This window comes from Rhipicephalus microplus, chromosome 3 (assembly GCF_043290135.1).
Source record: "Rhipicephalus microplus isolate Deutch F79 chromosome 3, USDA_Rmic, whole genome shotgun sequence".
Lineage (NCBI taxonomy): Eukaryota > Metazoa > Arthropoda > Arachnida > Ixodida > Ixodidae > Rhipicephalus > Rhipicephalus microplus.
The window spans coordinates 153,270,585-153,297,382 of NC_134702.1; the positions used below are offsets into that span (position 1 = coordinate 153,270,585).

Genomic DNA, 26,798 nt, shown 5'->3' on the forward strand with positions numbered 1-26,798 from the left:
TTCACTTGACGGTCAAACTGGGCAGACCGTTGGTGCAGTACTCGCTCCATTGTTGCCGCTTCAGTGAGGAACTCAGCAACACTTTTGGGGGGACTGCGCACCAAACCAGCAAAAAGTTGTTCCTTCACACCACGCATGAGGTGGCGCAACTTTTTTTCTTCTGCCATAGCAGGATCCGCTCGCTTGAAAAGCCGTGTCATGTCCTCGACGTACATCGAGACGGTCTCGTTGGGCATCTGAATGCGTGATTGTAGTGCACGCTCCGCCCGTTCGCGGCGGTCAGGACTCCTGTAGGTCTCCAGGAGGCGACGCTGGAACTCGCGCCAAGATGTCAGAACATCATCCCTGTTCAAAAACCACGTCTTGGCACCGTTTTTTAGGCACGTGTACACGTTCCGGAGCTTCGCGGCATCATCCCAGTAATTGATCGCTGCGACACGTTCGAACTCACTCAGCCAGTCGTCAACATCTTCATGCTGCTCTCCGTGAAAGGGGCTAGGCATCAGCGGGTTCTGGACGGTGCAGTAGATCGGCGTGAAAGGTGTCGGAGCTTGCATGGGATCTTGTATCGAAGTCATAGTCGCTGCGTCAGTGGTTGGTGTCTCAGGAGGTAGGCCTCGTTGGCGGCGGCTTACTCTATGAACAGGAGTGTCCACGGGTGCAGGGCTTGTGTTCCGGCTGCTGGACGGGGTCTTGGGCATCGGGTGGATTGTGAGACGTTGTACCCAGCAACTCCACCAGTCTTGTCACGTTACTCTCGACAAACTTGATAAAAAATGGGCTCGTTTAGTCGACTACTCAAGCAGTGGCTCAGAGAGATCGTCTTTGTCTTCTTTCACCCTTCGATCTCACCCAAGCAAACCATGTGGCAATACTTTTTAGCGTGTCTTAATGATCACACTCCTGAAAGGCACTAGCATTGTCGACGGATCATTCCACCAGCAGCAATCTGAGGGTAAAATTAAAATTTAGCTTTTCGTTCGGACGAAATGAATACAGTGAATGTCTTATTGCAAGAGTATTTCCAGATTGAGAAGCGATGTATGTGAGGAAAAAATATAACGTGAGTGATTTCTAATTAGAAATTTCCTTACACCCTAATAACAATCTCTCACGAAATGAAGCACAAATCGACTCATTACGACCTTCTTTTTTTCTGACGCAAATTTGACTCGCTAGACTCTGGAGGGTATATACGAGCCCGGCAGATGTACTGGCAGTTCACGCGCAGGTTATCTCGTGCAGCGAAGAAGAAGTGACACCCGCCTGGTCGGTGCGTAGCAATTGGAGCAGCGCTGCCAACTGTTTCAGAATTAAAGAGAAGGTGAGTGTAAGCAGTCAGATCACTTGGCATCACTTATTAATGATGCGGATGTGTCTTGCAGAATCAGACCTCCGAGTTTTCCCCTGCTATGTTTGTAAGGTGCGTTATTTGAAGCCTATTCTTGAGGGAAGCCTGTCTTGAGTAGGAATCATGGCACGCAAGAGGCAACTTGAGCACATTACTAGGAAATATGATGCCCCGTGGGGAAAGACACTTATGTTGGAAAAGCCTTGTGTATGTATGGTCTAGGAGTCGCCTTTCTGCGCACATAAATTAGACGTTTCGGGTTGCTTACTTCACAGGATGTCACACGGAATGGCCGAGGAAGAGGCTCTCTGCCCTGCGCGAGCTGACGAGCCGCCACGCAAGGCGTCTACCTTTTCAGAGCACGTGTCAGCCGCCATTGGTTCCCGCTCGTACATCTGGACGGTTGCAGCCATCGCCGGCATCCTCGTCATCTCTTCCATAATGGCGACGTCGTCGAGGCGGGACGCCAGCGGTGCCGTCCCGCAGTTGGCGGTGCACGGGCACCGGTTGTCTCTGGCCGACGGGGACACTGAGCTTGCGGTGCCAGTCTCGGCCAACAGTGGGGCCCACCATAGCGGCGTGGGGCAGCAGAAGTGAGTGTCCCACTTTCTTTTTAAATGCAAAACATTTCTTAGTGAACTTCGGCGAGTTTGATCTATCTATCTATCTATCTATCTATCTATCTATCTATCTATCTATCTATCTATTTAAACGCCCATGACTTCTAGCTCTCTTGGCTGTTTCAATGACGGTATCGATACCAAACTTGATATGGCATAACATGACTGTATGAAGAACACATTTGACTAACCATAATATGAAAATCATGACATGTCTTGAATGTCATGATTTACATTTCTTGGTGCTGCAGCTTTTGCGGTTGTTTCGTTCACATGACATGTTGCAAAACTGGTATGGTATAGCATGATTGCATGGCGAACACAAGCGACAGACCCTAACATGAAAATAATGACATGCGTGTCATGTAACAACGTGACTACGTTACACGCTCATGATGTTTTTGTGGCCGTTTCGCTAGCGTCACATATACCAAATTTGGTATTACGTGACGTCAATGAAGGACGAAAGTATGTGACTGGTACAAGCATGATAATCATGAGATGCTTGTCATGTTAGAACATGACTACATACCACAGTCAAGGCGCCAATATACTTCGACATGACCCGGCGCACATGCGCGCTGGCGTTCGTTTCGTCGCGTCAAGCTGGCGTTAATTGCCCCGCCAGGCACCTGTCCTGCCATATAGGCGCACGCCGCACTGCGTTGCTTTGACGCATCTGCGTTTCAGCGCGTCCGGTGTCCCTCTGTTACGAAAAAAGGCAGACGCGTGCTGTCTGGGTATGCGCATCGGCGCGAATTTCGCGCTGGTTGCCTTCGGGCCGCGCCGACGCACGCTGGTCGCACCGGTCGCGCTGGCGTAAGACTATAAAATGCTCGCGTTTCGCTAACGTAGCGTAGCTATGCCGATCGTGTGCGCGTGTGAACGCTACATTGAAGTATATTGGGCCCTTCATGATGCGCTCGCGGCCGTTTTGCTAGCTCAAAATATACCAAACTTGAGGTCATGTGACGTCAATATATAGATGACAAAAGTATAAGACTGGGGCAAACATGATAATCCTGACACGCGTGTCATGTAAGAACATCAGAACATACCACCCTCATAGAGTGCTCGCGGCCACTTTTCTAGCTCCACATATACTAAATTTGGTATCACATGACGTGAATAGATGACGAACGTAAACGACACATCCAAACATGATAATCGTGACACGGAAGTAATCTACGGTACCATTTACCTCTACGTCGTACAGTTGTGCTGGTTTTAAAGTAACATATCAACCATCCGTGCTTCGCATATCATCGATTCCCACTGTACGTGGAATCTGCCATTTTTTTTAACTACAATTTGTTGCTGTACGCAAAGAGCCAGTTAATTAAAGAAGAAAGAATGACAGGCCTGCGCGGAATGCCAGAGCAGTCGCAGCGCAAGCTTACGCACAGAAATTAGAAATTGGGCGAAGAGCGTAGATTCGACGGACCCACTGCACATTCAGTTACACCATTTTATGAGGTAACGAAGCGACCACTACTTAATTGTAAGAAAACATACGCACGCCAGGGGCTGCGTATGTTAATGACGAATAGATTCCTTCGTAGTTGGTCAGGAGCAATCAACCACCAAATCTCTATGCAAACAATGTTCGATTACGCCTAGTGCGGTTCTACTCTTCCACGCAAAATAAGATTCGTTAACCTGAAGAAATCGAATGATTGGATATTCACAGAAAGAATGCTTAGTAAAGAACGCCCGAAGTGCACAGAAACACTCAATGAGAGATTAGGTGACGCCACGTACTGAATTTCTTAATGCAAAGCCTCACGCACGCACGCTTGCCGTATCTCTGATTATAGATTTCATATTAAAATATAATTGTATACCACTCAAATTTGACCCGATGCGACTGCTTGTGAATCCCATTCGATTACTTCAAAGACTTGTGGGTGGCAAAAAGAGCATATTCATTTGCTGTCATCACCAATAGCAGCCTGTTAACGATGTTATGTCACAATGAATCAACTTTTGCAAACCTCTTGACGTGCTGAACCACAGGAATCCACGGCGCACTGAGTCCCTCGTGCGATCTGGCGCTACACGAGTTCGCAAGGGCGGGTCACGGCATGCTGGTCCATCGGCCGAGAACCGCCAACAGGATGCCACCGGTGCGGGCACAGGCGAGCCCGAGTACATCCGCCAGGTGGACGGCTGCCGCTCGACGATGTGTCGCTGGCAGGGCGAGTACCTAGAAGGGAAGCTGGACGAGACCATTGACCCCTGCGTGGACTTCTACAGCTACGCTTGTCCCAGCCGCTGGTTTCATCAAGACACCCTCGCAGCCATGCCCTACAGAGTCTACGCGGCGGGACAACTCATGTAGGGGCCGTTGTCTTTGGTATATCTAAACGTATGGTGCATTGCACACACGTAATGAACATGCCGAAGTATTCTCAACAGCAAGGCCGATTCCTCAATTGCCACAGGCGTTTGATCAAGTGTAATCTTAGGAACATTACATGCACACGACGACGTGGATGGTTCCTTCTGCACACTGAGAGTGCGCAGAAGGAACCATACAAATTTGTGTCCCAGTCAATATATCAGCACTAAATAGAAGCTGCTACAACATACTAATACAAAGGAGCAAACGATTTACTCCCTAAGATTGTTTTCCCCCTTAAAAACACCTTCCATTATGGTAGGATCGGAATGTACCTTATAAATTAGATGTGCGCACTCTACATTTAACTGAGTTACAATGGTGGATATATGCCTGCCCATACCTGTTATTTCATTTGTACAACAAACTGTTCAAATTATGCTGCGGAAGCAGCCATGTTGCCTCCTCAGCTAACTAGCACAGCAGTAGGTTTTCAGCAAGGAACGCAATGCTGCCTTCCGGTTAAAATAGGTATATTAGATTTCAAATAAACCTTACAGTAGTGATAGTTTGACATAAAACGTTTTTCTGGGTGTGCCACAAGACAACGGCATCACCTAACAATTACCCGACCCGCGTACAAAATCAATTGTTTCAAACATTTATTGTTTCCAAGGACTGTGATTGAATGGAATAACCTTACTAATTACCAAGTTACTGAAACTTAGCTCTCTTCACTGACTGTAAATATCTCTTAATTACTTTGTAATCTGAAATGTGACCTCTTACGAATTATGTATTGTTTTTGCCAACTTTTATTTTTGCACTTGATGTTTCGTAGAGATTGTGTATATTTATGCGCAATAGCACAAATAATGTATTTTCATAACCAATTTATTTGTTGTTCTCGATTTTATCGGAAGCAACGTACGATGCCCTTTGTTTTGCTGCCTTTATTTTTATCATTATACGTTCCCACCCTGCTAAATATCGCTATAGGGATTGCAGTATATGTAAATAAATACAAATAAATTACTGGTGTGCAGTAAAGATGTTAAGAGTTTTATACTTATTGCCACATGTGTGAAGCAATGAATGTGATAGCAACCAATTGCAATGCCGTTTGAAGTAAGGCTGGCAGCTATGGCATCTAATATGACGTTCCTTTACAAAATGCTGGCGTAAGAGAACATGGTTGGCCCAGCGATGAAAACTAGCTTCACGTTGGCAATACCTTCAACGCAGAGTAAATGGTCAGAGGGCTGTACCTAGTAAGGCATCAGACTTCTGCTGATCTCTGTGAATATAGCGTGGGTGCATAGAGTTTCATACAATAATACCTAGAATGGAATTTAGCACTGCGATCGTGAACACACATGGGAATTATGTGAAGTACATTCTTCGGATTGAATCGCGTTAGCCAGCGAATTGTCTACGGATCTTTTTCTGCAGTTTCAGTTTTATTCTTCGCGTAGTGCGGTGAGTGCAAAGAACTGAAGCTGCGCCTTTGTTGTTAAAAGAAGCTGAAAACTGCTAAGCCTCTGAACTTACTGCACCGCTTGGGCTGTGTAAGTCGCGTTTGACTGTTTAAGCGAAGCTTCGTCCATTTACCGCTGCGAATAGATGTTGCGTTCCATGCCATTTTAATTAAATCGAGTTTACGTTTGTTGTTGGTGCGCCTTGCCAAAACTCCTTGAAATAACTGTAAAACAACGGCGACGTGAGGTAGACGCACCATCACGCTCTTCTGACTCGACTTTACAACAAAACGAGAAATGCGTTGGGAGCAGACCACTTGAATAGACGCACCTGGCATCGTAGCAGACGAAATGTTAGGTGTTCCGCACTTAAATCTGTGCTGTTATTTCTATAAATAGATATTGCGTACTTTCGAGAACTAAACAAGAATATTTGTTTTGAAATGTTGTAAAGAATAATTCATCACATATTGATGCCAAATCTGAAATGCAATAGCAGAGCAACCTTGGTCGTTTGAGCATACCTTGATGGTTAAATTTGTCGAGGTTTCACTTCTACTGCCTAGTCACAAAAACCTTTTATATTATTGTTTGCGTACAAAAAAAAACAAGTTTCAATGAGACATACCTTATATAACTTTGTTTTACACTCAGCGAACAAGCGTCGTGAATCTCAAGAACGTGAGCTATCCGAAGCAGATCCGAAGCCTGTACTTCCCATAATTCCAATGCAGGTACAAGTGCCGCTGAAGGTGCCCGCGTAGACACTAGCACCAAATTCCCCTCTAGGTATTAATGTATGAAACTCTATGCATGGGGGCGAAGACAAATCACCACGCCCATTTGATTCAAGTTCACCGGCCGGAATAAGGAGCCCCCCTCCTGCCCCACCTCTCTTCATTCTCACGCGACGGAAAGGGTTGCCGCGTTTTATATGTACCAATGACACGACTGGTGCCAGCCCTCGCGCGCATTCATTCGCACATAGAACGTACGATGCGCAGGCTGATTTTATAGATTTTGACTTTATTAGGAACATGATGATAGCTGCAGGAATGCACCTCCAATCTCCCTAAAGTTGCTGTCGCGATAATATAGCACCGCAAACTTGAAACTCAGGTACCGTCTGGAGAACATGTTCCACGAGATACACCAGGCAGAGGCCAGCGCAGACGTGAGCGGCCACAACGCCTCCTTCATGTCGCGAGCAGCGGACTTCTTCCTGCGTTGCGTCTCCAAGAAGAAAAGCCGAGGACAGGGGCCTGAGCTCGAGGAGCTCTTTCTCCACTACGGACTCGAAGTACGCTCATGGTGACGTACACCCCCATAATGCAAAGACTTTGGTTTAATTGGAGGCATGCGAACGCAGTACGCTAATGGTGTAGTTTAGCGAGTACAAGAGGATACAATACTGTTTGATAAAAGCAGTGGGAGTGAATGATCTGGCGTCTTTCGCTTGACGCCTTGGGTGTCGAAAAATCTGGCTGAAGGCAGCCATGCGTCCACTCAAGTCTGGTGAATTGAATAGAGAGTAGTTATCACTTGGCGTAAAGCTGACTGTCTACTGCGTAACTACACGATTTCATTCATTTACAACATCGTTTGCTCATGTGTGAACCAGGCGATTCTGTTTGCATATTATTAGTGTTGCATGAACCAAAGTATTCAGACAAGCTTGATCAGCTACCACCGCAATTATCATAGCGCATAGTCATTTCGAAAATTATTCTGAACGCTCTTAAGGGGGCTTCACGCATCTTATAATGAAATTACTCACACGTTATGCTCATGTATTCATTCCTCAATTGAGTTATTGTTAGATTTTTCATAACAACTCAAAATTACTGCAGGATTCTTAGTCAGGAAAACACACAGTTTCTTTCTTTTAATTCATTCTCGTACAATATTTTGATTTCGATAGGGACGCCGCTTAGCCCTAAATATCTGCTTTACCTGTCAATGGAGCGTAGAGCCCAAACAATCTCCTCGCCAGTTGTAGAACATCTGGGTTTTTGTGTCCTCCTTTCTTGGTGTCATTGTAGTTTAAAAATGCTATCGGACCTGTGAAATGTTTAAAAATTTGATTCGTGGCATGTATTGCGTGTCTGCGTTATGCTGCGTATTCCACTGCCATTATAAAGAACTTGTGCCCAGGACTACCCTTACAAAACATCGAATGAGAGTACCTCGTCATCGCCCTCTCCGACCAACCTCACGCGCATTGTGGGGATGCTGGACCGTGAGCTTGGCCTGGCGGCTATCTTTCAACCGTCGCTGACCACGGCACGGCGGCGCAAACAAGCCAACAGCGTGGTCCTCTTCATCGACGCACCGGAGTCAACACCATCAATGCGGCTGAAAGATCACGTGGGCCAAGACGACAAAGATTCTCTCCTGCGTAAGATTATCGCCAGCTTCTCTCTTTTGAAGCCGAGGTCCAGGAAACTCAGAAAAGAAGCTGCTCAGGTACGCTTTCGCAGATTGCCCTGCAGTTCTATGTATGCGAAAAAAAAAACTAAATTCATAGGCTTCTCCGGCGTACTGGGGTAGATAATGAATGTTTTCGTAGTTAGGTTTAGTGCCCGTAAAAAAGACTAAGGTGTTAAAAAAAATCCAGAGTCCTTCAGAACAGCATGCCTACATCTGTCTTTGCGCAGTAAAGGTTATTCATATATAGTGTACACATTCCTTCCATGCCGTAAGCCATGGGAGACTGCGCGATGCACCGCCATAGCTTATGCATAATTAGTGACGGCAGTTCGTTTGTCTACCCGTATGCAAATAGAAAGTGGAAACGTTATACCCTTATCACTATATTCAAGTTACAGACTATTTTTAGGCTTTGTTGAGGAAATTCTAAATCTGTGCATTCAGAGCTAAAGCGTTTAAAATACAGAATGGTGCCTCAAACGCGTGGCGCACGTCTTAAAATATTTTTCATTAAACCAGAACCAACTTGAGACATTTTTATAAAACAATTTTATTGCGAACGAATCAGCATCTGTGCTCGTTTTCAGACTTCCAGTCACGTTGGCTTCTATTCAACGGCTTTTTTTTTAGTTTTTCAATCCTACACATTCGCCTGGTGGTTCACTGTAGAACCACAGCTAGTGTGATTTAATTGCGGCTGCGGGGGTCGCACTTGAGGTGGAAGCAAAAATGCGTGAGGCTCTTAGGTAGGCGCACGTCTTCAGCCCTCCACTGTGGTGTCTTTTAATTATATGGTGACTTTGGAACGTTAAACTCTCATGAATTATATTAGGTTTGACTGTTTCTGCTCAAAACTCAATATAAGTAAGTTCTTGGGCTGCTGTTACCGTTGGAAAACTTCATTGTACAGCGCCAGTTTGTCGCCGCGTGAGCTCAGAACTTATTTTACACCGCCATCATTCTAACTGTGTGTTCATCTTCACATTTAAAAAAAAGTCAAACACCTCCGGTATAGTTATTCTTTTTCAGAGTATTCAGAGTATTCAGGGCACAGCCTCAAAATGGTTTCGTACTTTGTTCATGTGTGGCCGGTCAACGTATTGTTTGTAATATTCCTGTAGGAGCTCTCTCAATAAAGAAATAAAACAGACCAATCGGTTTCCCTGTTATTCGTTTTAATAATTCCAACTTTCAAATGTAAAAAAAAACAATTCTTTTTGCGCTGAAATAACTGACGCCTAAAGCTGAATATACACGTGTAAATTCACCACTTTTACACCATGGTGTTCTCTCAGGTGCTAGCCATCGACGAGAAGCTATCTAGTGTCATTCAAATGAGAAATGAATTGCCTACTGCTGGTCACTCACTGATATCTTCGGTCTCAGAGGAAACATTGAACAATGATCATCTCGTTCGTGGCGCACTCATGAGCGTTAATAGCCTGGCGAAAGACTACAGCAGCCAGGCCTGGTCGTGGGACGAGTACGTGCAGATTTTGATGGGCGACATCGTCGTCAAGGAAAATGCAACAGGAGACCCACGTGTTCTAGTGCAGGTGAGACAGCTCAGACGCGTTTCGACCAGTTTCTACGAGCTTTTTGTTTTCGCTTTAACTTCATAATTTTGTTATTTCCACTTTTCACGTGTGGATTAACGCACTAAACTTTACCCCGTGCATGTCATTAGAGACGTCATATTTGCCGTAACGTCCAAAAAGTAGATTCCCGGTGGCTACCTTACATTCTGCATATACAATAATTCCCACTCCCCGCTCTCACATTGTACAAGCTGCGGAAAATTTGATCGATATCATCGCATCTTACCTGCAAATTTCAGCTAATAAATCTATTCTTGCATGATAACAACATATCGTTCATTCGTTAAAAATTTCAGAAAAACTTGCCGTTCTGTTTTTATCCCAAGCATCAATTTATCATCATCTTCGACTGTCAGTTTCAGCGGTCGCTGTCATTATCACGGGTAGAGTATGCTGTTAGCAAAGTAGGAGCTATTACTAGAGTTTCATAGTGCGAGCGCAGTCAGTAGACCCACGAATAAAAATGAATGAATGAAGTAATTCGTATGCATATCACTAGCATAACGAGCATAAGCAGTGTTATACAACGAATGCAGATATATTTGATCCATGAAACCAGCCCCAAAATACAATAAAAGTAGTACATTATATCTGTAATAGAAATCATAAAGGGCATGATAGAATAAAGGTAGCACTATTCATTATGACAGAAGGAAGATTACCACCTGTATTAGGTTTTTTGAATGCAACTGGGATCACCACTTTAGAATAAGTGACAAAAGACTGCCAAAATATATTTCTCTAAACTAGACAGACTTTGAGGCAATATTGCGAAGTCGTGGTAATAACTAACTTCCTTCTGATGCGAAGCGTGTTCGGTAAATGTTTTTAAACTTGAACATTTGTAAGATGAATAGACGGCCGTGGATTTATTTAGACAAACGAACTCGCAGGAATAAATATGAAGTAACTTCTTAATAAATGGAATGCTAATTGTTTAAGTAGTCAAGGAGCTTGAGAACGGCGGGAATTCTAAGTAATGATACGGGTCGCTTGGGCCTGGAATATTTCGAATGAATAATTAGTCAAAAGATGGTCTTGGATGGCTTGGCTTTAATTATGGCACGAATAGCGAAATCAGTATTTTTCTATGTCCCCTTTGCCAACTAATATGAGCCGGGACAACTAAGAAAAACACTGAGAAATTACTCCGTGAAATGAAAAAAAAATCGCAAGCAGTGCTATTATTCGCAGAAGGAAATAAAAACTATTCTTATGGGTTTTGAGGCTTCATAGTTACGTCATTTATACCCCACAAGCTCACAACCTCATTTACGAGCTTTCTTGAGTTAAGTGAAATATCACCAGAAGTCCCCTTTCAGACTGGAATTCAGGTAAATTCTGCACCCTTGAGTTACCTTGAGCTTTCTTGAGTTACCGCGAAGTATCCCCAGAAGTCCCCATTCACACTGGAATTCAGGTAAATCCTGCACCCTCGAGTTACCTTGAGCTTTCTTGTGTTACTGCGAAGTATCACCAGAAGTCCCCATTCACACTGAAATTCAGGTAAATCCTGCACCCTTGAGTTACCTTGAGCTTTCTTGAGTTACCGCGAAGTATCACCAGAAGTCCCAATTCGCACTTGATTTCAGGTAAGTCCTGCAGCCGGAGTTTATATCGGAATTTCGATAATTCTTCATGCGCGATATGTGCGCACAAACATGAAATATACGAACATAACGCATTACCTAGCAGCTTCAATGCCACCGCCGTGTTAGAAAAGACAAATCAACAGGAACGCTGAAAGACCGCCCGGCCTGCGTGAAACGCGCTGCACAGTCACAGTGAAAGATAAAAAAGCGCCCTTTCAGAGCTTTTGAAACACTATTTGGGTAACTGCTTCAAGTAAACTAGCAGGGTGCCCACTACGCCATAGATCATAATTTTTGTGTAGACACTCACTGTGCCATCCTTCATCATTTTTCGGTGAAGCGTTATACCCCACCCTACCCACTTACAAGGAATCTGTGCATTTTTTTCATTCTGTGGCTAACGACGATGTAAAGTTATGCCTATAGCGCTGTTTTATAATGGGGTGTACCATTCGAAGACACACTCGTTACGAAATTCGCATTGTTTGAAGCCAGGTTGTTCCTTTGCTGTTATAAGCACTTCATTACGCACATTATTGCGATTTCTTTCCCCACGTGAAGTTTGCTTGGGTCAGTTTGCCGCGGTGTTCCAAGCACCGGCATAGCCCAGTGGTAAAATACTGGGCTAGCACGCACATCACTCCGCTTTGAATCTCGCTGGGTACCTGAAGTGTTTATTTACTTCCTTTTTTCTCGCTTTGCGTGATAGTGGTTACGGACACCGGTGGCGAAGAACAATTACCACTTACGGGACCTGTGTTTTGGTCTCATAACAGCTTTCTATTTATTAATTGCACCCTCAAATATTTCTAATTGGTTTTATTGGTAGTCCAGCAGCCACTGTTATTTTTTTGCAGGCGTGGATGGGCGTCAGTGCTGCTCCTTTCTTCTTGATCGTAAAAAGCTGTGTTGAAGTTAAGTGCTGTATTTTTCTACACAAACACACATATGCAATTATCTGGACCAACAGCCAGGAAAGGCAAAATTTCGGTCCAGTGTCCAGAACACAGGAACCATGTGTTCGGTGGCGATCCAGACAGCTAATTGATAGCTCGTTCTTTTCTGAAGGTGGACAGCCCGGGCCAACTGGAAAAGCTAGTGTCGTTGCTCGACAATCATGAGACCAGCGCACTTCTCAACTACGTGGCCTTCTCACTGACTGTTTTCTTGTCCCCCGCTTTGCCCCATGGAGGCATTGCCCAAGAACTGATCACTCTGAGCCACGGGGAACACGTACCTCAGGTAAGCGAGGTACCTCACATGGAAAGCGCTTCCTAGCCGATTCGAGAAGGATCTTCAGCGCGTACATCACCACCTGTTTTCTTCGTTGTGAATGTTAAGTAAGCCACGCACTCACATGTGGCGTTGTGTCTAAATAAGGGTAAAGGGTTAGACCGATTTAAGCTAGAACTTTTTTGGCATTGTTGTTACTTAAGAATCTGATGTAAAATGACATTTCATGATGTTTGACACAGCATTTGGTCTAAGCGCTATTTGATGCGATCGAAAAAACAAAGGTGCATGCAAAGTGATTTTTTAGTTATTAGCATCAACAGGACGATAGAGTAGTGTGAAAAAAAAAGCTCCACATTGTAGGTTATGATCTGCTGCGGATACTAGGGCGACCCGTAATAAAAAGTCAATAAATATTATAAAAAGTTACTAGGCAAATTAGAGTGCCTAAAAGCTGCTATCCAGTCAAGTAGTCATCACATAACAACATTGTAAGAGAAGGAAATTAAATACAATGCAAATAAATTACTTTTAAAGACGAAAATGAAATAGACAAGGCATTTAGGACAATTTAAATATACGTGTGGGAAAGTAAGAAGACTGATTGCTTTGCCCCTTCAAATAACAGAGTAAATGACCTCGGGTGAGAGAGCAAACAGGAGGGAAATAAATAAATGTGAATAGGATCTTAGCGTATCTTATAGAAACTAATAGCAGTCGGAAAATATATTCAATTAAAAGCTAGCCTTGATGATTAGGTGAATGAAATTATTACGAAAATCTAGGTAATTTCGTTTTGTGTACATAAAACGATCAACAACAAAGGGTTGTGTTCTTTAGGTATGCGAGATGTTTAAAAAGCCTGGAGCGGAAGCGAAGAACGAGAATTTGAGTGTTCGCTTTATTCGTTAGACACTAAATATTCTGAACTCACCTACAGCAGAGCCAAGGAAACTATAGGTGTGTTATCTCTAGTAAGTAACATGTAAATGTGAAGAAAATAGAGGCGACAAAAAGATAACTTGCGACAGCAGGGGCCAAGCTAGCGACCTTTGATAGAGTACGTTGAATTCTCTACCAACTGAGCTACAGCGGTGGTCATCTCATCTCCTTGTTCAGTTTATGTGGTATATATGCGATTTTAAATCTAGGAGTGCGAGTTAGTGCCGCTAGTAGCAATGCTGGCGACTGCGGAATACTCTTTCAAGAGGAAACTTACACCTGTCCATTCAGTGACCACACTGAATGGGCAGGTTATACAAAGTAGAGCCTACGAAATTAGTGTTCTCACGTTCAAAGTACAGAATATACAACTTGTGCGAGCAAATTCATCGTAGCAACCACAATTCTTTCCCAAGAAACAAGTTAGTTTTCAGGGAAAAAAGAGTGACCTGAAGAACAAGCTAAAGACAAAGCCTTTCTTTTATTCTGACATTCGAAATTTGAGAGCAACAAGCCTACTTTTCAGAGCTTAGTTCTCTACGTGAATTGAGAACAATTTTGCCGGTATCCATACAGAGGTTTATAAATGTTTGCCTTGCGCATTCCTAAAGCCCTACTGCAAGAAATGCACCTAGTAAACGTACAGAAATGACACCATAAGAACGAAACGCTGGGGTACACTTTAACTTCGCATTTAATAGCAGAACGCGATGGTGCGATTCACCCCGTGCGCATCGCCTTCTGAATTTGTAGCCTCTCCGCTGAACATTGGGTGTTTCCATTTTTCCTGGAATACTTACTGCAAGTACACCTATCAAGTTTCAACTGCGCCATTATTGTTCCTTTTGCAAAGCAGTGACAGCTCAACTACGCGTCCTCAGTGCAATACCCGAAGCTATGCAGCGGCCTTCTTTGCTGATGCTTTTGCAGCTAATGACAACGAAATACTTATTAGCGTTGCAACGGTTGCACCAATTAAATACCCAATGTTTGTGCACCTAGCGTGTCTTTACGTCGAACGTGATTCTGCGCCTTTGCCACGCACTATTGCATGCATTAGGGAAACTGCTTTCACTATGTGTCCTCCATATTGCATTTTTTTTCGATGTGGTTTCAAGCAATCGTCTCATTTGCTGGTAGATCATCTTGTCACGCAGAATGCTTGGTTTTGTCTTCACTCTAGAAATATAGATTTATTGTTTCGTAGTCTTAGGAGATACCTGTTTAACTATGCGTCGTAGCAATACCTGCTTTCGCGGAGCATATCTACAAATGTTGGCAACATGCTCCCTCCAACTTACGTTATGCATTATAGCAACACCAAAGTACTTCCTCGAGTGGGGAAAAATTGTAGGCAAAATTGGTACAACTTTCTCCTCAATTCGTGGCAGTGAAAGGGTTAATTGGAAAAAGGTAGATATCATCGTTCAGCTGTTACCCAAGTAACTTGATGCCCTTGTTTTTTTTTTAATATGGGAACTATAATCCGGTTATCTTCCAGTCATGGCGTATCCTGGCATTGCTTAATAAGTAGTTCATAAGATTGTGGACATCACCAGGCAATTTCTTCCCTCCACCGAGCGCATCAAACACTCTTCCCACCAAGTCCCCACTCGGTAATCACCTTACCACCTTCATGAAAGCCAGCAGCAAGATCAGGCGCATAGTCGTTTCAGTCCAATTTCAGAAGGAGCTTCGCTCATCCGCTGTATTCTTACACGGAACAACTACTATTTTTTTCGCAGTGGTTGCCACAATAACTCTGTGAAACAACGCAGGTACCTGAAGAGCTCCAGTCATGTGTTCACTTGCTGGCGAGAACCTACCGCTACGGCGCCCTGTCCCTCGCCCGCCATGCAGTCAGTCGCGACACCAGTGAAGGAAACAGCTACAAGTCAGTGCTTTGCACCGGTTTCAGAAATGGGTGCCCCTCTGGGTGCCAGAAACGAATTGTTACTTAAGCGCGGAAATAATTAAGCAGTACTTCGAAGTTCAGAAGAACTGAGAGCGTCGGAAACTTGTGACCTAAAGAAAAACAGGTAAAAAAATTAGGAACAACTCGCCCATCTGCCCCTGCCAGTTCAGTAAACAAAAGGGGCATGCAACACCGTTTGTTTCTGTGGTCTTAGTCATCTGTGCGTTATTTAATTGTAGTATGCCGTACCCACCCTACAAGCACCAGTTGGGTGACTTGGTGATAGTTCATGCCTACATGACAACAGCTGCACTCCCAACAAGTTTCATTCGAGAAAAAACAAACATGGTTGCCGGGCAGCGCAGCGGTCGCCGGTTTTTTCGCTTCTTTTGTGCCTTGTCTCCGTGCACTGCATGCTTCACATGTAGACATGTCCCCCAAGCAGCTTCATGTGTAGAATATGAAATGTGTCACTTAGATCACCTACTTAGAAATCATTGTACCTGGGGATCACAATACTGCCTCAGAAAATATCAAACCACTAATACTCATTTTTTGTACATAACATATATTTTTGTAAAGAAAGAAAGAAGTGGAATTTCAAGAACTCGTTTCTCTTCGTTAGATACAATAATAATGTGAACACACAGACAATCATGCCAAGAAAGTATCGCAGATGGTATTGGCATAGTAAATGCAATTTGAATATGAAGAATGAAAAGTGGACGTAACGATATCTTGCCGTGGCAGAGACCGAAGTTGCGTTCTTCGCATGACGCGTCCAATGCTCCCCCAACTGAGCTACCGCAGCGGCCATTCCCTCTTCCATTTGTGGAGTATATTTGTGAATGTAAAAGCGGGGGCGTCAGTCAGCGCCGCCAGTAGCCATGACGGTCAGTGTGGAACGCACTTTGCCTGCTTATTGGCGCCACGTAGCACGTGATCTTATTACGAGCTGGCAGCTGACCAATTTTCCCTCGCAGTCAACCTGAAAGCATCAAGTGTGCCAGCACGGTACCCTCGCTATATAATTAAGGAAAGAAGGAGAAATAATAAGCACTAGTTTGGGTTCTAAGGAGCGCAATTTCGGACATCACAAAGTTTCGGACATCAACAGAATAGAATCTGCTCAGAAGAAAGCTGTACACTTCATTTATCGTCGCTTTGACAGGTATTTTTCACCAAAATCTCATCTTCCTATCTTACAGCTTACCAGTCTATCTTCCCGTCGACACGTTGAATGTTTGAAGTTTCTTTATGCTTTAATTATTCCCCACGGTCCCCTTTACTCAGCAAATATATAGCACACGCTAGACTAACGACCGCGCAATGTTACAATGAGTTAAACATGTCTACTTTCACTCATCGTACGATGGCGTTTAAATATAGTTTTTTTGTTCATTCTATTGAATTGTGGAATTGTTTGCCTGGTTACGTTCGATCTTTATCACTGGATGAATATTTATTGTACAACACTAACCACTGATGTAGAGCGCACTTGTTATGCTCTTCTATGTATGTATTTGCCTACTCCTGCGATAGCCCTGCGGGGCTGCAGTATGTTGAAATAAATAAATAAATAAATATTCATGAGCACTAACGGACAATATATCCAAGAAAAGTGTAAGTGACGTCACTAGTTGTAAATGTGTTGTAATATGAAAAATAAAATTTTAAATAACAACTAATAATAATATCCAAGGTTTCGCGTTTAAAAATCACCATATGATTATTTGGGCAGCTCCGATAAATTCGACCACCTGGGGTACGTTACTATGCTGCTCAATCTAAGCACATGGGCCTCAAACCGTTTCGGCTCCATCGAAAATGCAGCCGCCACAGCCGGGATTAGGCCCCGTGGCCTGCGGGTCAGTAGTCGAATACCTTAGCCACTACACCACCTGGCGGGACTAAACACTTTTATTATAACAAATATTTGTGCGAGACAAAGGACAAGTCAATGGTACCTTCGTATGTTTACTTTACACGCGGTGTAAACGTGTATGCCACTCACCGACTAGGCCCACTAATTACTGTTTGCGCATCAATCAACGGGTTGCTATCGTTGTAAATGAAGCTGATAGACAAAGTGCTTTTGTTTCTGAGTGCAGGTTCGAAGGTGGCATGCGAGCACTAGTAGACGGAGCACGTGAGCAGATAGCAACCTTGCTGCACAACCACACTGCGGGGACGACAACGGCCGAGCTGCGGCCAGTGCTGCAGAGGCTCGACGCATTGCGAGTAGTCTTTCTCGAAGAGCCCGATGACAGCGTAGAACATTTGTCGCGGTACTACGGTGCCTCGACAGCCGGCATCACAGCAGGCCTTTCGCTCGCGAAGGCGCGGGACTCTGCGAGGGCAAGTGGGCTTTTTTTATGTTTCCCTCAGCATCTGTGTTATCGTACCTGAAAGTATAGACATGACACTGCGGTTGAAAGGTCATGGTCACGCTAAAGAAATTGAGCTTTTTTGTATTTCGGCCAAATCCTTACAAATCTCATAGAGCGCGAAAATCTAACGTCATCGTGAATTCAAGGACTGCAAAAAATATGACTCTACCCTCTGACATCAGATGTGGCAAAAATGTGCGATTGATATCACTACATCACTATTGAATTACATTGAATGAAATCGTCACTCAGTCAAAGATGGGCAGATTTGGAAGACACTGCAAAACTGCAAAGAATGCTTTTTGCAACGGTCAGGTACACCTTGGGCTTTAATCTCTCACTACCTTATCATACAATGAAGCCCCTCAGATGCCTGACACAGTAATCTGTGTTTCTTCTCATCGTTTTCCGTTGGAGCGTAAATTACAATCAATTCGCTCAAATTGCGCTCCCGCACTTAATTGGGCCCCAGGGAGGCGTATGCTATTTAGCGTATGTATGCGCAAACGAAAAAAATAAAAACCGCTTCTCACACGATAAAAGTGTCCTCCTGATTAGGGTAAAGTATTAGGCTATCCATAGGCAATGTGAGACCTGAATCCGCGAGCTTGCTCAGGAGCCCGCTTGGGTGGCGTCGTATCTGCCATCTCATGGCTTATGTGATATCTTTAAAAAAATTTCACATGTGTGAAAATGCATTTCCCAACGAATCTTCTCAACAACCCACTATTTATAAGCAGTAGGTCTCCGTCACGACCATGCGGCATTCTGGTGAGACTTATGAGGAAGTTGGCGGTTTCTCTTCGCAGAGCGAAAGCTCCAAGAATACAACCACCAGTAGCGTTTCGTCGAGTTCGAGGGCTGCACCGAGCCTTCTCGAGGAGTATGTTATCCGGCAGAACGCGACCAACGCACTTTACTGGAGCCACCCGGATCGAGCCGAAGAGAACCTGGAGACGCGGTGGCCTCCGCTGCGCGTCAGGCCACGGGCCGACTACTTCGAGGCGCGAAACACTCTGCTCATATCCCCCAGCCTGGTTTCCTTCCTATCCGCGATGCTCATTGGCCTCGACCCTCTGGTTGTACCCGTCCTGGGCTCCGACGTCGTTCGCGCCCTGCTGAGCGTCGTGGTCGGTAGCCAGCAGTCCTCGGATGCGGGAACGACCGGCCAGCAGGGTTCCGCAGTGCACTCTGTCTCCATGAGTCGACACCGAGAGGAAGCTACTCACTGCCTGGCTGAGCAGTATGCCAACTTGACGGGAGACCGCAAGGCATCGGCCCGTTCAAGCGATCTCTTTGTCGACACTGCTGTTGTGGAGCCTTTGTTCGAGCTCTACAGGACTTATCTCGCAAAGGTGAGGAGAATCCGCTTACAAGCGTTTGACTATTCTTTCCATATTACACGGATGGTCTAATAGTAGATAAGCCGTCGTAGAATGACAATGACACCATCTTGTAGACGATCATAACATACACCGCAATAAAGCAGTAGCTGCTGAGCAATATACATTTAGGCGACCACACGGAAAATCGGTACGCAACTACCACTGGTGTGGAAATGAGGCAATGAAGGGCCAAGAAGTGGTATAAAACTGTCACTGTTAAAAAAACTGGGCGTAAAGGCACGTACACACGTGAAAAGTGAACGTACCACAAATGCTGCTTATTCTCTCTTGTATGTACGTGTCTCTACGCCCAATATATTAACACTGCTTACCAACTACATCGATTCTGTTACCCTAACTCCCTATTTGTAAAGTTCGTATTCTAAGCCACTTTATCGCAAGTGGCTATTTCACACTTCTTGCCTATAACTTTTGACAGAGAGGACACCTTTTTGCGCCAACACTTTCTGCATGGGCTATGAAAAATACACAAGTGCTTCTAGAGTACGTTTCCCCGTAATTGCAGTTTTTCAAGGCCCGAAAGCAAACACTTTGGCTATCAGGTATGACATAGTCAAATGGAAAAGCTATAAGTACGTCCCCAAAGAGACCGTTTTTTTTTTTTTGAAGACCTCTGTCATGCATGAGGACATTGTCACACTTCATTTCCATCAAAATATCGCTTAGCATATCAGTGGTCTTCTACTCATTGACCTTGGATACAAATAGTGAAGAAGGTCTGATTCACAACTGCGAACAAGAAAATTGATAGTGTTTCAAATATATCTTAAAAACGACATTTGTCATAAAAACAGTGTAGATGCTCTGACATCACAGTGGTGTTCAACAGCACAGAAACCATGCGCTATCTAGGTGTCCTATGCGTAAAATGTAATTTTTCTATTGAACCGTACTGTATTGTAGTTATGATATATACTTTAATGGCTATGTTGATAGCACTGCCAGAGATTAAACTTGTCAAAAAAAAACTTCGACATCCTAATGTTGTGAGCCTGAGTCTTGACGCACTACCACACAAAACTGTCTCATTAAACTTGAATCACATGGCAAAATAACACACTAGGACTCACCATAATGTAACGAGTAGTAACAGTGGTGTAGCCAGAATGAATGTGGGATGGAATGTGGTAGGAGAGTTAGGTGCTTCACTAGCTTTCATGTATGTACATTCGTATGCACGTTTGTATGTGCGCTTATGCAAAGTTAAAAAAAACTTCGGAAGATGGGGATAACACTAATGCTTTCTACACCTGTGATGACTAAGCGAACCTTCTTTGCAACTTTAACAGACCCGACAAGTTCTCTTCATTGCCTCCCATATAGAATAAAAGCATAAGGGTATCTGTAAAGAAGCAGAACATCTTACTCTCGTTATCAGATGCAATGGCATCTACTTACTGATAAAAACAACACAGTTCTTCCACAATGCACAAAACTACTCACCGGGAGGGTAGTATACATTAGGAGAGGTATCTTCGCCCATAATTGCTGGTGGTGAGAACAGACCAATGCGGGGAAAGTTTCATATCTTACCAAAAGTCAGACACTAAAAAAAAGCATGGCGACCATCAAAAACTGTCTAAAACAGAAAAGACACTCTGATGAACCGGCTACAAGATGAGTGGTTTCGATGTTTGATAGAACGTCAGTCCTCGTGTGCCCTGCCGTGTGTTGCTCAGCACACGGAAGGGCACATCAAGACTAATATATGTGGCTATCGCCTCTTCGCATGGCGCATCCCATCGTTTGAATAAACACTGCGACCACATATTTCATTTCCGTTAATTTTTTTACGGACCATAAAATTGAATGGAAGGTGTTGAGGAGCGGAAAGATAGAAAGAGGAGTTAGGGCGATGAAATATTGGCGAGGCATAATGCATACCTGTATGGTTTTGGGGATTGTATTGTTGGTATAGCATGCCACGGACCGTTCTCGTTTAGTGTCTTGTAGTCTACCACGATGGCGTAGCGCGGACGATGCTCGGCTGCTGATCCAAACGTCGCTGATTAGATCCCGACCACAGTGGTCGCATTTCGATGCAGACAAAACGGTGGAGGCTCACATACTGTACGATACCAATACACGTTAACGAGCGCGAGATGGTCAAAATTTTCAGAGTCCTCCACTACGGCGTCTCTCGTGATTATATCGTGGTTCTGGGGCTTAAAAAGTAATACACAAGACACTCAGATATGAGTGTCTCGTGTATTGGAAAGCGCGGGTGCTGCTTCGTTCCAAAAATATTTAGGCTGACTAGATTGTTTGACCGATGTGAGTACTGAAGACAAAAGATGAGGACTGAAAGGAAGCCGGAGCTGTTCTTGATTAACGCGAGCTACGTGTAGCTATTGCCATCGTATATGCAAGGAACAAGCAGATAGATAACAGTGTGAGTAAATACCAAATTTCAAGTTTTGTCGTTCGCTCATCTCGACAATTACTGGAGGCTGCGCATTCCTCGAGTGCAGCCGTATGCTTGCGTTCTCGGGAAAGCTGTAACGGTTTGGTATTGCATACCACCATTTCTGAAGACGCAAATTTACGTGTCGGGCCCATGGTATTTATTTTACTTTAGTTTGCTAGTAGTTGGGGGTTTGCATGCGACGTATGGAACTCGACATTTTTTGATACAGCATCTCTTAGCCATCAGCGCATGCACTGTGTGTTTATATCTGCGTCATAATTTCACGTCGCTGCGTTTTGTTGTTAACAGTTAGACGCATCGTATGAGATAACACTGCAGCGGCGTTAGCTAGGGGGTGGCACACCGGGCCCTGCCCCTCCCCTCGAATTTTTTCCCTCATTACATACAAAGCAAAAAGTGACCATTACAAGGAAGATCCCCCAACCCTAAAAAATATTTCTGCTTGCGCCCCTTGGAACTTAAGGTTAACAGCATGCAAATAAGACACAACGAGCAGGAAAAAGACACAACAAGCGTTCTTTTCGAACTAAACTTTTATTGACCAGAAGTCTACTATAGATACTCGAGTGAACAGAAAATAGTGAAACACAGACGCAAAGATATGAAATAACTAAACAACAATCTCCGTGCCTGCTACGCTGACCGCCATAATAGAGCTCTCTTTCTGACACAGCAGCTGATGGCGCAATTGCTTACACACGTGTAACTTTCACGCCAACTTAGCAGCCTAAAGATTGTGTGCTTGTGCTTTCTTTAATCCTATCAAGAACTGTGGTGCTTTCGAACAGCGGAATACATCCACGCGTGCTCACCTATAGCGTCAGGAAGCCATCTTTGCCATTACGAACGTTATCGGCGTTTTTTTTTATTGATATGATATATAAGGAGATGTTGGCGCACCATTATGAACGTTATCGGCGTGTTCCCGTAAGCCCCTGGACCACTGAAGTAACATTTAAGGCAGCCAAAAAACAACGGGCATGCGTAAACGTGTTCATGTTACTCAGTACTCGAATAAAAAACAAGTATTACGCAGCGAAGTACGTTTATTCATTTAAAAATGCTGAATAGTCACTCCAGTTTTAAGCAAGAGTGGACGAAAAGAATAAAAATACATTTTTTCATTTATTTATCAATACTGCAGCTACCTATAAGAGATTTTCGTGGAAGGAGGTACAATGGCATGACACTACTTGTAGGGCAAAAAATATAAACTACAGAAGAAAAAAATTCACAGCATATACAGTAGGTGATCGATGAGAGAAGCAGATGAACGAACGAATGAACGAATCGATGGACGCGCGGACGGGGGCATGGAAGCACAAATGGACTGATGGACACTTCGCTTCACTCACCATCATTCACTCCGCGGATATGGTGTGACAGCGTTTCGAAAGCTTGAAACTGGCTAATACTACCAGGACGACGACGTAAAACGTACGACCCACGCGTAAGGACCTTCGCCCCTAAAGCAAAACAATATATTGTGCAAAGACAATGCAAATGTTGGCTAAAGTACGCTTCAGATATTATAACAACGCCTCAAGTACAATTGTTTATAACGAAAGAATAGCAAGTTACTCAATAAGGGACAAAACAAATTCAGGGATGGTGGCAACACCACATCATTGGTTAGTTTATTATATTCGCTTATAACCCTGGAAAAAAAGGAGTAATTCAAGCAGTCAGAAATGTCACACATCAATAAAAAGCACGTCACGTACATATCAGTACAATGCAAGTAATTTTTAATCAAGCATGATTCTGCGGTTCTCTGTCGTATTGCTCATGACTGTATTCATGCTAGCTCTAAAAATCTCGGTGTTTTTTTTTCGTCTCGCGAAAATATTTCAAGTTCGGATCTACGAAATTGACTGACTGCATTTTCGTGTCGGATATTACATCGGTAAAATGCAGAGTAACGAACGTAAGGGTTTAGAGAAACAACAAAAGCTAGAAAAAAAGCACCGGCCGCCATCAAGAAACGAGCCAATGACCTTTTGCATGGTCCATGACTACACGCACCCGGTGCTCAACCGACCACGCCACCCATCTTAAAACAAGGAAGTTGTTAAAGCTTATTTTTTTTAATTAGCTACCGCTCTCTCTCAGGCCAATAATACACCTGTACATGTTTTTCTAAAAATGTATACCCAATGGTGTAATGATATTTACACAATGTGTGTTTGCTACTTTGTTCTTGTCATTCTAGTACTCTGAGCTGCGTGATGGCCCCAACATCGTGGAGCTACCAGGCAAGAACTCCCTCGAACTCTTCTTCGTCAACTACGTGGTGGCTCACTGCGAGCACGCACCGCGATTAGTGGACATGGCAGCACCGACGGATTCGGATAGGGCTCTGTCACCGGCTGCGCGACTCAACGTGGCTCTTATGAACTCCAGGGTATGTGTGTAGTTGCAGGGTCGAGTTCCGGACACCAAGGCTGGAAGACGCAACAAATGGCCTATCTAGCAGCCTTAGATATTGTGTCCTAGCAATAGTTCGTAATAAAACTTCAAGGATGCTCGCGTTTCGCCTTCAACAGTATTGCACGCGGTACTGTAAGCGGGACCAATTTACATCACTTTCTGAGTTACTAGCCTGCCTTCGAAGAATGGAGTCGTAGTTGAGTTTGTATGACATGACGAAATGACTTCTTATCGCCGAAAAAGAAGGACAGGCGATAAACATGGGTGTCTTCCCTTATTCGTATATTCTTGTTTCCCGGCGCAAAGAAATTATTCTTCCAAGTCTGGCTTCGCTAAAGCAACATTTGCGCACGTAAATCATGAAGTTGACAAATTATACTGTAATTTGTACTACATTTGAGTAGGACCCACTACCCATATTTTTTCGTGCGAAGACGCGAAAGACCCACGACGAGTGTATGATGCAACGTTCGACATGGTACAATTGTATTCGTTTTCCGTGCCGAAGGAGACTACTCACCCTAAATGGCATTCTTCCTACAATTCACACTGACAACCAACGACGCCAGCACCGACCCATGCATCGACGCCAACACCGAAATTTCTGCGAAACGAGGTGTGTAGCCATATAGTAATGAAACAAGGGTACAGCTAGGCCCATACTGCGAAGCAACAATCAAGTAGGCAGTCGCACACCGGCACTTCAGCGCGAGCAAACTGCTTTCAAGAAGGAATAAGTCATGGTTACTTCCAGCTTGATTAGCCTTTGTATGCACTGCTGGCGCTTTCTCACGATAAAACGCGAAGATATCGGCCTGCACCACCCTTCCGCCTACTGTGTGCTTCACTAACTGAGCCATTACTTAGTGAGTCTTCTTCCGCTGCACTGGTGGGTGTGTCGGCTGCGGAGCCTTTCTCGGCAATGGACAGAGGAGGGTATACTTTTATTAAGAAAAACCACTTTATTTGTTTTACACTTCTTCTGAAGCGGGCATATTTCAGTAATGTGGTGATACTTGGCCTTATCGCTGAAGGTTTTGCCATTACCAGACCGAAACTTATCAAAACCAGTATGCCATAAAGTTTTAAAGTATTCTCAATTCCATCAGGAAATATTAAGAGCAAATTGTTTGTGTAATCATACAAACTTAATTTTATGTATTTTTGCATCTCACTTCTAATCACCTAGTCTCGGTCAGTAGCTGTACTAATCACCGAGTACATGCTTTGACCGCACCAAGTACAACACCTATAGTTAAACATATATGAAAAACTCATGTGCTTGGCCATGACCGCAGTCAGGCTGGTCAAGATGTTTGATTAGTACGTGTAAAACAGGATTGTCATCCATTTTCCACCTTACTGACAGGGGTTAGTTGCTGGTGATGCGACGAGAATGTTTAGCATAAGCGCAGTTTCGAGGTGAATGAAAAAACAGGGTATCACAAGAAACAAAAAGGTGCGGTTCGATGGTCTTTGTCCAAAATTTTTAACGGGAAAAGTGGCAAGAGAGTTAAAACAACATTCCATTTGATCGATAAAATTGACATCGCACATGAATACCTTGTAACTGTTCGCTGACAAGAGAAGTACTACGTTGTACCTCATGCTTTTTTTCTGCTTTTCTTTGTCTTCTTCACTTTTTATATCCTGTGCTTTACTCTCTACTTTCTTCATTCCCACTCCTTACCCTCGCTTCCTTTTCCTACTTCCTTGCTATGGCGTATCATACAGAGTTGAGCTACGCTATCAACCGTACCTCGATAGCCGAATGGAAACACTCGCTTTCTTACCGTGTATTATCTTTTTCTCTTCTTATCTTTCCCTTTTTTTCTCTTTCTCTGCACATCTTCAATCACCCATCAGTTATTGCCGCGCACCTTGGACTTGGTGCGGGAGAACAGCAAAAAATGTACAGCACGAAGATTAAGAGAGTGCATGGCGACCTTGAAACTTGAAAAAGAGTGCCCTGTAACCATTCACTCATAGATCCCTCTTAAACCTTGTACTTCAATGTTGTATCGCTAAATGAAAACGAACGTGCATCTGCGCTCACATTTTGAATTCAGTGGTATCTTAATGATAGGTAATTTTGGCTTCTGCTCTCATTTGCAGGCATTTGCATCCGTCTTCCACTGCAAAGAAGACGATGTGATGAACCCACGCAACAGGTGCCAAGTGTGGTGACAAAGTGACACCGGCTGCACGGACAGGCCCCCATCATCGTGGTGGTCATTTGAATCATCACGGAGGCGATTTTTCTCACGGTTGCACATATAAAAATGCCACTTGTTTTTTTTTGTTGCTTTTGTGTGCCACCGTAACAGAGAGTTGAGTACAAGTGCATAAATTACCAATTGAAGCAAAATATGTGTACCTGCAAGGATTTCTTGTCCTGCCAATAGATTGTCAAGATTGACAACATTCGCTCTTGAGTGACGCTAGTGGTAATTTTTTATCGACCTTAAAGATCAACATAATATAATTCCTTTTTTTCTGGCACGAAAGCATGCTCGTTCCCGTCGATGTGATGGACGATCTTTTCGTTTGAGCCACAAACATATATTTTTTTCTGAATGTGGTAGACAGTCCCTTTAAAAATTTAGCTTCTCGTTGTCCTATACAGCAAGAAGTTTTTTTTCTT

General features: G+C 43.9%; 1 protein-coding gene across 1 annotated transcript; it reads left to right on the forward strand.

Moving 5' to 3' along the window:
- Positions 1–1,639: 1,639 nt before the first annotated feature.
- LOC142803012 (neprilysin-like) lies at positions 1,640–26,341 on the forward strand. Its single transcript, XM_075888109.1, has 11 exons — positions 1,640–1,944; positions 3,988–4,308; positions 6,910–7,090; positions 7,945–8,256; positions 9,516–9,776; positions 12,479–12,652; positions 15,364–15,479; positions 17,612–17,858; positions 18,700–19,245; positions 23,937–24,128; positions 26,270–26,341. Exons 1-11 carry the CDS (start codon positions 1,640–1,642, stop codon positions 26,339–26,341), a joined length of 2,727 nt encoding a protein of 908 aa, XP_075744224.1.
- Positions 26,342–26,798: the final 457 nt, after the last annotated feature.